General features: G+C 39.6%; 1 protein-coding gene across 8 annotated transcripts in view; it reads left to right on the top strand.

Annotated features, from left to right (window-relative positions):
• LOC126481357 (serine/threonine-protein kinase MARK2-like) overlaps window positions 1-12,312 on the top strand; it is a 303,564-nt gene that overhangs the window by 43,539 nt on the left and 247,713 nt on the right. For 3 of the 8 annotated variants that reach the window (XM_050105094.1, XM_050105085.1, XM_050105059.1), the window contains exon 1: window positions 7,088-7,580. The exons of 1 other annotated variant lie outside the window; for it this stretch is intronic. In XM_050105094.1, coding sequence (XP_049961051.1) covers window positions 7,242-7,580 — 339 coding nt within the window. In that variant the 5' untranslated portion in view covers window positions 7,088-7,241. Of the gene's footprint in view, window positions 1-7,086; window positions 7,581-12,312 lie in introns of those variants that run through there. 4 more of the 8 variants (XM_050105102.1, XM_050105070.1, XM_050105128.1 and 1 more) reach the window with 3 other exon arrangements.

The following is a 12,312-nucleotide window of genomic DNA, read 5'->3' as shown; positions in this document are numbered from 1 at the left end:
GATGCTTCAGAGAATGTGCAGTATTGGAACAGTATTTTCCTACCTATTGTCCAGCACTACAGTTAACATGTCAGTGATAAGTTTCATTCAAGACATAATGTACTAAAGGTGTACCACATTCATCTACATCTACATTTATACTCCGCAAGCCACCCAACGGTGTGTGGCGGAGGGCACTTTACATGCCACTGTCATTACCTCCCTTTCCTATTCCAGTCGCGTATGGTTCGCGGGAAGAACAACTGTCTGAAAGCCTCTGTGCACGCTCTAATCTCTCTAATTTTACATTCGTGATCTCCTCGGGAGGTATAAGTAGGGGGAAGCAATATATTCAATACCTCATCCAGAAACGCACCCTCTCGAAACCTGGCGAGCAAGCTACACCGCGATGCAGAGTGCCTCTCTTGCAGAGTCTGCCACTTGAGTTTGTCAAACATCTCCGTAACGCTATCACGGTTACCAAATAACCCTGTGACGAAACGTGCCGCTCTTCTTTGGATCTTCTGTATCTCCTCCGTCAATCCGATCTGGTATGGATCCCACACTGATGAGCAATACTCAAGTATAGGTCGAATGAGTGTTTTGTAAGCCACCTCCTTTGTTGATGGACTAAATTTTCTAAGGACTCTCCCAATGAATCTGAACCTGGTACCCGCCTTCCCAACAATTAATTTTATATGATCATTCCACTTCAAATCGTTCCGCACGCATACTCCCAGATATTTTACAGAAGTAACTGCTTCCAGTGTTTGTTCCGCTATCATATAATCATACAATAAAGGATCCTTCTTTCTATGTATTCGCAATACATTACATTTGTCTATGTTAAGGGTCAGTTGCCACTCCCTGCACCAAGAGCCTATCTGCTGCAGATCTTCCTGCATTTCACTACAATTTTCTTATGTTGCAACTTGTCTGTATACTACAGCATCATCCGCGAAGAGCCGCATGGAACTTCTGACACTATCTACTAGGTCATTTATATATAGTGTGAAAAGCAATGGTCCCATAACACTCCCCTGTGGCACGCCAGAGGTTACTTTAATGTCTGTAGACGTCTCTCCATTGATAACAACATGCTGTTTTCTGTTTGCTAAAAACTCTTCAATCCAGCCACACAGCTGGTCTGATATTCCGTAGGCTCTTACTTTGTTTATCAGGCGACAGTGCGGAACTGTATTGAACGCCTTCCGGAAGTCAAGGAAAATAGCATGTACCTGGGAGCCTGTATCTAATATTTTCTGGGTCTCGTGAACAAATAAAGCGAGTTGGGTCTCACACGATCGCTGGTTCCGGAATCCATGTTGATTCCTACATAGTAGTTTCTGGGTCTCCAAAAACGACATGATACTCGAGCAAAAAACATGTTCTAAAATTCTACAACAGATCGACGTCAGAGATATAGGTCTATAGTTTTGCGCATCTGCTCAACGACCCTTCTTGAAGACAGGGACTACCTGTGCTCTTTTCCAATCATTTGGAACCTTCCGTTCCTCTAGAGACTTGCGGTACACGGCTGTTAGAAGGGGGGCAAGTTCTTTCGCGTTCTCTGTGTAGAATCGAATTGGTATCCCGTCAGGTCCAGTGGACTTTCCTCTGTTGAGTGATTTCAGTTGCTTTTCTATTCCTTGGACACTTATTTCGATGTCAGCCATTTTTTCATTTGTGCGAGGATTTAGAGAAGGAACTGCAGTGCGGTCTTCCTCTGTGAATACTTTTCTAGCATTGTAAGGTTCTGCAGAAACACTGTTTAAAAATATAAGTAAAATAGTTATATTCCACTTTGGACCTTCGTGCTATGATGGTTGTCATTGAATAGCCTAATTCTGGTCTATGTTTATGAATCTTGTATTTCCTCCAGGAAATGAAAATAAATGGACGTGAACTTGATGAAGCATGCTTAGGACTAGTGTAGGCTTTCAATGTTTCATCAACAGGAATCATCTCCCTCTCCCCCAACACATGCATTAGAGGATTTCAGGAAGGCTACTGGTGAAGAGTGGACCTGGCTTGACGAGCAACATCTCAGCCACCTTGCAGTCTGCGTGCCAAAGAGGCTCCAGATGTTTTACAGTGGAAGTGCTGAAGTGAAACAACACTGAATGTTATCTAGCAGAAAATTTTTGTTTCACAGAATTGCAAAGACATATGTATTTGAACAGACTGCCTTGACTTTTTTGGCTCTTTTGTTTTGCAGTGAAGTTTATATTCAGAAAAGTTCCCTGCTGCCCTTGGATCTAAGCCCAAACACTTGTGAAGGCGCACAGCTGACGTAAAACTGAATCATGTTGCTGGTTTTTGCAGTTGTGAGGTTATAAGGGGTGTCCTTACTATTTCTAAACAGTTAACTCATCAGTTAAAATTCAGATCATTTTTATTTTTCTTACCTTTAATGATTTTCATTACTTTATTGTAACATTTACTTCGGTAATATAGTCGCAAACTTTGCACAAACTTGTCCACATACTTTTCCAAAAACTGTCTTAATGTAAGATTCTGTAGTTTCCATAAGGGATTCCAGCACGAATATAAGCTTTAAGTAAGTTGGGTACAAATTGCTGTTGGAAGCAAAGAAATAATCTTCCCAATAGTCCTAGAAGTGTGTTTTTGTGTCTGGTTGTACGGATTTGTTGAGAAATTAAATATTTCATTTCTTAGTTCATTGACTGCGCTCACATTTTGCACATACATTTACAGTCAGTAGGAATTACTTTTTATCTGAAAGTATTAATCTGCCTCCATGGCTGAGTGATCAGTAGGGCAGAATGCTAAAAGACTAGCACCAAGCGACTGGTTTCGATGTAAATTTGTAGTTTACTGTGTAAAGAAACACTGAATTTTGGCATATTACTAGCTGCTTGTATAATGTCACAATGAAAACTGAAAAAGAGAAATTTAGAACCATAACAAAACAACAGTTTGGCTCTTGCACTCATTGTTGCTTTTGAAGGAGGTGTGATTCAGTAGGAAACAAAGTAAACACAAGCAACAATTAAAATCCGTACCTACTGTTACCTCTTATGCCAAGACATTAATTTCATATCAGTCAAGGTAATTGCAAAAATTCGTTTTCAGCAGGTATTTTAGTCTTCCCCCTACATGACCCGTATCTCCCACAGGTGAGCACACATGTGGCCTTCGTAGCAAACTTAACTATTCCTTGATATCACAGGATGGATTCTATCAGCTGCTCCCTTCTTTTAATCAAATAGTGCTGTTAATCTCTTTTCCCACAGTTTGATTCAGTACGTCTTCATTAATTGCTCAATCTACCCATCTAATTTTCGGTATTCTTATGTAGCACCCCTCTTTGAAAGTTTTTATTTTGTTCTGTGTATTATTTTTCATAAACACTTCTATTCAAGATTGCACTCAAAGCAAATACTTTCAGAAAGAGACTTAATAATTCTTGAAATTTGTGCTTAATGTTAACATGTATCTCTTTCAGAAATGCTTTCCTAAGGTTGCCAGTCTGCATTTTGTGTCCTCTCTACTTTTGCTATTAGCAGCTGTTTTGCTGCCGAAATAACAAAACTCTTCTTACATGAACATAGTCTCATTTCCTAGTCCAGTTCCTTCAGTATGACTAAATTCCATTACGCTTGTTATGTTTGTTGATGAACATCATCTAACCAATTTTTAAGATATCCATTCTGTTAAATTGATCTTCCTTGTCCTTTGCTGTCTTTGACAATTACAATGCCATCAACAAGTTTTTATTTATTTTCTTTATTTATTTGCTTTGGTTGCAGCTTGTACAAATTGAATAGCATGGGAAAAAGCCACAGACGTGCTGAACTCCATTATCAACTACTGTCTCCTGTTCTAGTCATACTGAGCAAGATGGCACAGTGGTTAGCACACTCGACTTGCATTTGGAATGACGATAGTTCAAATCTGTGTCCTGTAATCCAGATTTAGATTTCCTGTAATTTACCAAAATCACTCTTGTCAAATTCCAGGATGGCTCCTTTGAAAGGACACTGCCAATTTCCTTCCCCATCCTTAGAACAATATGAGCTCGTGCTCACGCCTCTAATGACTTGTTGTTGACAGACATTAAACACTTATTTTCCTTCATTTTTCACATCCTATGACTTTTATAATTCCTATGCAGCTTCTGTACAAGTTTCCAAAATAAAAATAAAAATAACTCCTTGTATTGTATCTGAAAACTTCAAAATTCCAAACAGTATGTTCCAGCCGACATTTTCAAAATAAGTTTCTGTCTGTACAAATGCTATGAATGTAGGTTTGTAGATGTTTCCTCTGTTTTGGAGTCACTTAATGTTCGTAACTCTTCCTCTCAAATAATTGCCTGTTATGAAACTTCCTGGCAGATTAAAACTGTGTGAGGACAGGGCATGAGTCGTGCTTGGGTAGCTCAGTTGGTAGAGCACTTGCCTGCAAAAGGCAAAGGTACCGAGTTCGAGTCTCGGTCCGGTGCACAGTTTTAATCCGCCAGAAAGTTTTATATCAATGCACACTCTGCTGCAGAGTGAAAATCTCATTCTGTAATTGCATGTTGTTGACTGTAAATATCATGAGAGAATAGGTGTTTTGTAATATAATAACAATTGCCTGGATTAATCATGGTTTACTTAATGTAACCAAAGCTGGGGATGGCAGCTAACAGCTTGTTGTATTTTGTAAGACGTCATAGTCACCTTGGACTAAAAAAGTTATTTATTTGCACGATTGAAGTTTAAGCAGTTTGGCGGTTATCAAGTGGCAATAAATGTGCTTTAGCACATGCCAAAATGTAATAATTTTCTGACATGCACAGGTACACCATTTGATGTGGGTATAGGGCAAAATTGTAATAGTGAAAATAGATCACATTTACAGTCAAAGGTGACTGTCTTTTGCAAAATTTTACATGACTGGTGAACCCCAACAATACAAAGTTTGAGGTACATAAAATGTACTCTTTCAAATATGTTGTGGTAGTGTATAATCTTCCTGGTTTTTCCAGCTAAATCAATATTTTGCCAGAATACTTTTCTAGCAGTGTAAGGTTCTGCAGAAACACTGTTAAAAAATATAAGTAAAATAGTTATATTCCATTTCGGACCTTCGTTCTATGATGGTTGTCATTGAATAGCCTAATTCTGGTCTATGTTTATGAATCTTGTATTTGGTCAAAAATGGTTGAATTAAATTTATTAACACATACAATATGCTACAGTTGGAAAGCCAAGTTTACTATTTATATATAGATATTGTTAGCCACAGGACAGTTCCTAAGATTTTGGGGCAACCATATTAGTTAGGTTCTGTAACACTGTTGGTGTCAGTGGCTAGCATTATTACGAAAGATGGCCTAGATTTTGTGATAATCTCAGGGAGCATCTGTTAAATTACCACTTAAGAGCCACTGTGGAAAGTATGAGAAGTTCCTTACTAGCTTCAGAATAAATCTTGACATAAAGATTGTTTATATATAATTAATGTAGTGGAATACTTTATTACACTCCTTGCGACACCAGGAACGGTAGCAAATAATGTGATTTTACATATTGTGAGTATACAGTATAGTATGATCACAGGATTATATTTGTGGTTGTACAGGGTGCAAAATTTATTAAACAGAACTGCCAACTCTTTCCAGTGACAGTGTATTTAACATGGCTGAGGATCAGAGCAAACTGAGCTTGGACGACGCATATGGATATGTCATTCCATGCTACTTCAGCTCCAAGCTGCAGTTGGTTGTAATGACTGGCAGGTGATGACACACCAGTCCCTCAGCTATCCATGATTGAACATTTTCAGTGGGTGAAACATCTGGGGAATGTGCTGTCCAAGGCTATAGCTGAACTCTCCCTGCAGTGAAATAAGTCAGGATAGCTGCTTAAAATATGATTCGCATAATAGCCTGATATTTGATCCAGATACCACCATTGGAATCTAATTTTGTGTACAGTGTGGCGTTATGTAACTTGTGTAACAAACTATACTCAGTTCAACAATAGTCTCTGCAAAACGAAGTGCACCACCTGAGAGTCTGTATGCACGTGAATTGTCAAATCTCGTTAGCTTCCTTTTGTTGCTCTGTACATAGGAACATGAAAAAATCATTTTATCTGATGACAAATTTCAATGTTATTTTTTTTCTTAATTTAGCCTTTTCTTTGATTTTTAAAATTGATTTCCAACTTGCATATTGCAGTAATGGTTCAGCTTAAAAGGCAACATATGGCCATTCACAGGAGAAAAGAAATGCTATTTGCATCCACAAGTAATTGATCTGCACACTTCAGTCTTTTTGGTATTTTGCGAGTTCAGATTCTGGGCCTGCACCTAGTGTGAACTTCTGTTTGCCAACATTTGTATACTCAGATTTCATCTCTCCCTTATTATTAAAAAAAACTTCAGTATTTTATGAACCATCACAACTGAGTTTAACGAATGTAAGATGCCAGATGTTGAGTATGTTGTAAGCATACCTTTTTTTGCTTGTAAACTGAGCCAGTTTTGCCCCAGATATCCATACGTTTAAAAAATAACCAAATTTATGTGATAACCATTTTCAATTTTAATTTCTCAATTGAGTGTGTGCTCACCTTACTACATTTTACATAAAATTTCACCCAGGTTAGTCATTTTATTGGCACACTGTCAGTATCTTAAATTCTGGTATTCACTGCAGTTAATTGTTGTGGCTATACAGTAACCTATACACTGCCAAGCGTTAAGTTGAGAGTAGCACTTCTTTTGGAACACATGTTTGTGTCACATGAATCAAGCTTCACTAATTGCGTGAAATGGACATTTGGCTATTCAAGAAGCGAACGTGAATATTTCTTTGTGATGTTTACACAAGTACTAACGTCTCGTTTCCATTTTAGGTTGCGCTTAGTAGATTTCGCTATTGTTTCATGGAATTCGCGCAAATAATTTTAAACTTAAAAAAGAATGTCACCCAGTTCACACTTCGAAACGTGTGACTGCTCGGAATTAACTTGGAGCGCTGCAGCAAGCGACGCCACCCAAGAAAGGTGTGCTACCTCGCGGCCAATAGCGGAACCAGCAGAAGCTTCTGTCAGACAAGGGGCCGTGACGGCGAAGCGGCTAACACACTTTCTCTGGTAGTGTCGGGCTGAGCAGCATGGTGCACTAGAGGCAATCTGTGCACTCGCTCAGTAGTGGGTTGCGTATGTTCGTGGTGTGTGTGTGTGTGTGTGGTGCGTGTGTGCGCGCGCGTCTTTGCGCCTAAGATACGTGTCTGAAACCAAGGCATGCACACTGAAATGCCACTCGCCGCCACCCTCAAGAATCAGATGCTGCGCTTGTTCCGCCGCAGCGGCAGTAAAAGATCATCGTCCTCACGCAACGCAGCACTTTCGACTACGGTAGTGATATCAAATAACGCTGTTTCGGCTGTGGGAGGCAGCAGAGCGAGCAAAAGGCAGCGTAACAACCACCACCACCACAATCAGCAAGAGCAGCAACACCAACAGCAGCATCATAGGATCCGCGCCAGCAGCATGCGAGCAGAACATCACCACCATGCCGCACTGCAAGCTCGCAGCCGCCCGCGATCTTCGTCTGCTCATCATCCACATCATCAGCATCAGGTTATACAATCCCCGCATTTTTATACACATTGGCTGTTATCAACAAGATGTACTATATTAATTTTCACTACTAGGAATGCGGAGAAGATACATTTTTTGTTTTTAAAAATAGTTTCATTAAAACACGCACTGCTGCCGAATGAATCAGTTCGTGACAAATTCTTCGTAGTTGTCTGAATCAGAATTTGGCTCATGTTTAACAGCGCGAAACGGCCTTTGTGACAAACCAGCACCAAAGCGGTAAAACTTGTGTTGTTCATACACCATCTATCACTTTTATTTTACTTGTAGCTATTTATGTATGTGCATAATATAAAACAGCTGTCTTTGTTCCCTGACGTTGGCGGAGCACAATTGTTTGACGAGTGAGTCACCATTTGTCTACTGTCAACCATATCCCCTGTAGATTGCGTTTGTCGGAACCCTTTCCCCATACGGAACAAGAAAATTCTTTGGATGTACTTTCTTAGTATCGCAGTCTTAAGTGAAATAAAAGCCGGCGGTATGTTAAATTGGAGAAGGTTGTATCAGTGAGCGAATGTGCGTGTGTGTGTGTGTGTGGGGGGGGGGGGGGGAGACATTTTGTACTTGCAAGCTTATATTTTAAGAAAGGTTTGACTGTCAGGAAGTTACGCTGTGATTTTATTTACTCAACTAAAAGTTTCGGTAGTGTTGGCATCTACTGGGTCTTGGCTATAGACACTAGTTGAATGATTATATTATAGCCTTCCAGCGGCCTTGTATTCTTTCTAATAGTCAGTTTTTGTGTTTCTTGGTGTAGTGCATTCCATGTCATTTAAAGAGCTGGTCTTTACTTGATGCAGCACTTGCTTCCTGAAATGCACGTAGAACGCATGAGACAAAGAAACGAGACAGCGTTAGGACTTGGAAATGCTCGCCACCTGACAAGTTATTTTTATCGTTTTCGAAGAACACTGGAGGGCTGCGTGGGAGGCACTGGTCTCTTATGTTCACCCACTCTGACAATTGTTTGCGAGAGAAATGTTATTCACACTTTATACTTTCACGAACTTCGGACGTTTCAGTGCGTGAAAGCTTAATATGTGACAGAAAAGTAATTCGCAACAACTTCTTAGAAAATGGCGCAATTGAATGTCATTCCGGAAATAAGTTACAGATAATTGGCACACGTACTGAAACTACTATTTACAAGATAATTAACACTATAGAAATGGGTCTGGTAGTTAAGTGTCAGCATGAAGTAAATACAGAGAAAACTTTTAATGCGAAACTGAGGGGATTGGAATATTTTTTCCGTACTAAACGATAATGTGCTTTCGATCTCGGCAAATTCTATTGCGGCACAGTATTTAAAATTCCATTTTGAAATTTACTCTGTGTGTATATGCAGCATATTATATTTTCGGGAAAAACCAGTCTTATATTTTTGGCATTGTATTTTTCAGCGTCAAATTTTCTACTGCGTGTTTCACGTCGCCCATATTTATGTTCATTTAAGTACTTGAATGCGCATATAAATAGGTATGCACACCTTTCATGATCAGAAATTTTTCGGGTGTATTGGGGACAGGAACTTCAAACCCAGGCAACACCAGCACATTTTCAGTAGCATATATAAACACAGGGGGGGAGGGGGGGGGGAGACTGACTGTATGGCCACCGAAAAAAAGTTTAAAGAGTTCAGATTTCGTTAGTAGTTATTGGTTTTTACTCACAACATACTTCTCGAGGTAAATCGGGTCCTCAACTAGAAAATATTGAATGTGACAGTCATTGTGTAAAATCACATTTACTACCAAAGACTTAAACTTGAGATTAAGTTTAACTGCAAAAGTTAAAATATTTATTAAATCTGGTAGAGACTTTATAGATACTTTATTAAAAACAATGTTTTTTTCAGAATCTTAAAGTAAAAAGTGCCAGACTGAATTACAATATTTTCAAAAGCTGGGCATAGAACCCACCCACCCCACATCTGTTATTGAGAGGGTCATAGGTCAGTTTCAATATCTGTTGATTCTCGAGGTGCCAAACTATGTGGTAGGCTGTCTGTGGAGAATCCCGCCTGTGGCTTCACCAAATTCCATGCAAAGTGCCACATTATGTAATGCATCCAATACACTGATGGATAAAGCATCTTTCGCTTTGATTGGATGTGAAAGGGGAATTGATTTCAGTAGTGGAATTTCAGGCTTTGTGCAATGCTTTACACGGTTGTAAAACAAGTGGCGTTAGGAAGCAAGAATGTGAGCTACATAGCAGCACAGGCGTCATCAGTTATTGCAAATTTAAACACTTTCTCTATAAAAAAAGTATCGAAATTGTGAATTCAATTTTATTACAGTGATAGTGTTCGTACATTTTTAAGGGAGTAGATACCGTTACCACAGATTGTAGTTCGGTACATTCTAGTTGATCGCCAAAAAATGCGAAAGAAGCTTACAGGAAATGAGAAAGATACTTGAATAAATAAATAGTTTATAAATATCTGGATTAACAATTAAAATTTAATTTGATTTTCTCGGTTTTTACGGCCAGGTGGATACTCTGCAAATCACACTAAGTGCCTGGCAGAGGGCTCATCGAACCACCTTCACAGAAGTTCTCCGTTATTCAACTCTCGAACAGCGTACGGAAAAACAAACACCTATATCTTTCCGTGCGAGCTCTGATTTTCTTTATTTTTTTATGATTATCGTTTTCTCAGTCAACAAAATATTTTAGCATTCTGAGGAGAAAGTTGGTGATTGAAATTTCGTCAGAAGATTCCGCGCCGGCCTTGGTGGCCGAGCGGTTCTAGGCGCTACAATCTGGAACCGCGCGACCGCTACGGTCGCAGGTTCGAATCCTGCCTCGGGCATGGATGTGTGTGATGTCCTTAGGTTAGTTAGGTTTAAGTAGTTCTAAGTTCTAGGGGACTGATGACCTCAGATGTTGAGTCCCATAGTGCTCAGAATCATTTGAACCATTTGAAGATTCCGCCACAACGAAAAACGCCTTTGTTTTAATGGTGTCCATCCCAAATCCTGTACCATGCCCGTAACACTCTCTCCCCTATTTCGTGATAATACGAAACGTGCTGGTGCTCTTTGAACTTTTTTGCTGTACTCTGTAAATTCTATCCGGTAAGGAACCCAGACCGCTTAGCAGTACTCCAAAAGAAGATGGACAAGCATAGTGTAGGCAGTCTCTTTAGTAGATCTGTTACATTTACCAAGTGTTCTGCCAATAAAACACAGTCTTTGGTTTGCCTTCGTCACATTTTCAGTGTGTTCTTTCCAATTTAAATTGTTCGTACCCGTAATTCCTAGGTATAAAGTTGAATTTACGGCCTTTAGATTAGAGTGATTTATCCGACTAAGGTTAAAATGATGACGTTATTCCGTTATAGCACCAGCAACACAGTCATCGTATTTGCAACAGGCCTTCACAGCCACAGCTCGTTCAGGCCCGCTCCAGCGCTTTATCTCAGTAAATGGTGTACCTATTGGAAATATATGACAAACCTTCAGTGTTGCAATAATGCTATTCCATTAAACACTAATTAAAACCGCCAGTTTTTCTGCCAGCTCCTGTAGGTCTAGGTTGTTTGAACCAAACGAGCAACGCGGTCACTGCCTCTTCGTGTTAAGCTGTACTCAGACGTCTTCTCTCTGGTTAGAACACACTGCGATCAAACGTTGCCGTTGTTGGATCTCTGTTTTTAATTATGGTAGACAGCGTATAGGTAGCAGTTCCCAATTCTTTACAGTTATTCTTACTCGGCTTTAGGTTTTCATCGGCTGCTTTAAGCAGTAGGTTTTCATTCTATTCATGTGCCACTGAGTTCGAAAATTGATTAGTGTTTTGACTGGTACCCAAAGCATATCACAGCAGCCACCGTTATTTTGTTCGGTGCAACGGAAAAATCAGTCAGTTAATCTGAGTGCCATCTTTTGATCGTCCGAGAAGCGCCAGTTATTCGTATTAATCGATTTTTGTTTAGTGCTTAAGGATTAAACATGTTTGAAATTAGACAGTATTTTGTCGGGATCGCAATATTATTTCATGTTAATCTGTCCTTCGCATTAAATCTTTTCATTCACCCATTTACTGTAATATGTCCTAGCGTGAAGAAATATGTAGAAAGGCACATTATTGCTTGATTACACTATAGGCAATCACTGGAAACTATGACAACAGTAAAATGTGTAGGAGAATGCACACTAAGCTGTACAGAACCAGTTGTAGGAAAGTCAGATGCCAGATTGAGACCAGCGCAAAAAAAATTAATTCAGCACAAGAAAAAGGTGGCTTACAAAACGTTAGTTAAACCTATTCTTGAATATTGCTCTGTCTGGCTCTCTTGCTGGGTAGGAGTAACAGAAGAGAGACAAGTGATCCCAAGAAGAGCAGTGCGTTCAGTCAGCTGTTTGTTTTGTTAAGTGCAAGAGCGTCATGGTGGATTCGTTTATTGCTAAGTTTCCGAGAACCCATTTTGCAAGAAGACTCGGGTAACATATTGATACCACTTACATATATTTCAGGAAATGGCCATGTCTGTAAAATAGGAGAAATTAAAGCTCATATCGAAACTTGTCGGCAGTTCATTCCTCGCAACATTCATGTAGAAAACAAGAAAGAAGGGAAATGGTCATCAACAGAGTACTCCCCGCCACACAGTAGGCACGGTTTCACACTCAGAAGAGCCACCAAATCGCTTTAATAATGATTGGAAGGTTGCCAACCAAAATATCGGGAATGAAATAAT

The sequence above is a fragment of the Schistocerca serialis genome, chromosome 1 (assembly GCF_023864345.2).
Source record: "Schistocerca serialis cubense isolate TAMUIC-IGC-003099 chromosome 1, iqSchSeri2.2, whole genome shotgun sequence".
NCBI lineage: Eukaryota > Metazoa > Arthropoda > Insecta > Orthoptera > Acrididae > Schistocerca > Schistocerca serialis.
The sequence above is the reverse complement of the archived record's forward strand: the minus strand, read 5'-3'. Positions and strand labels throughout refer to the sequence as shown.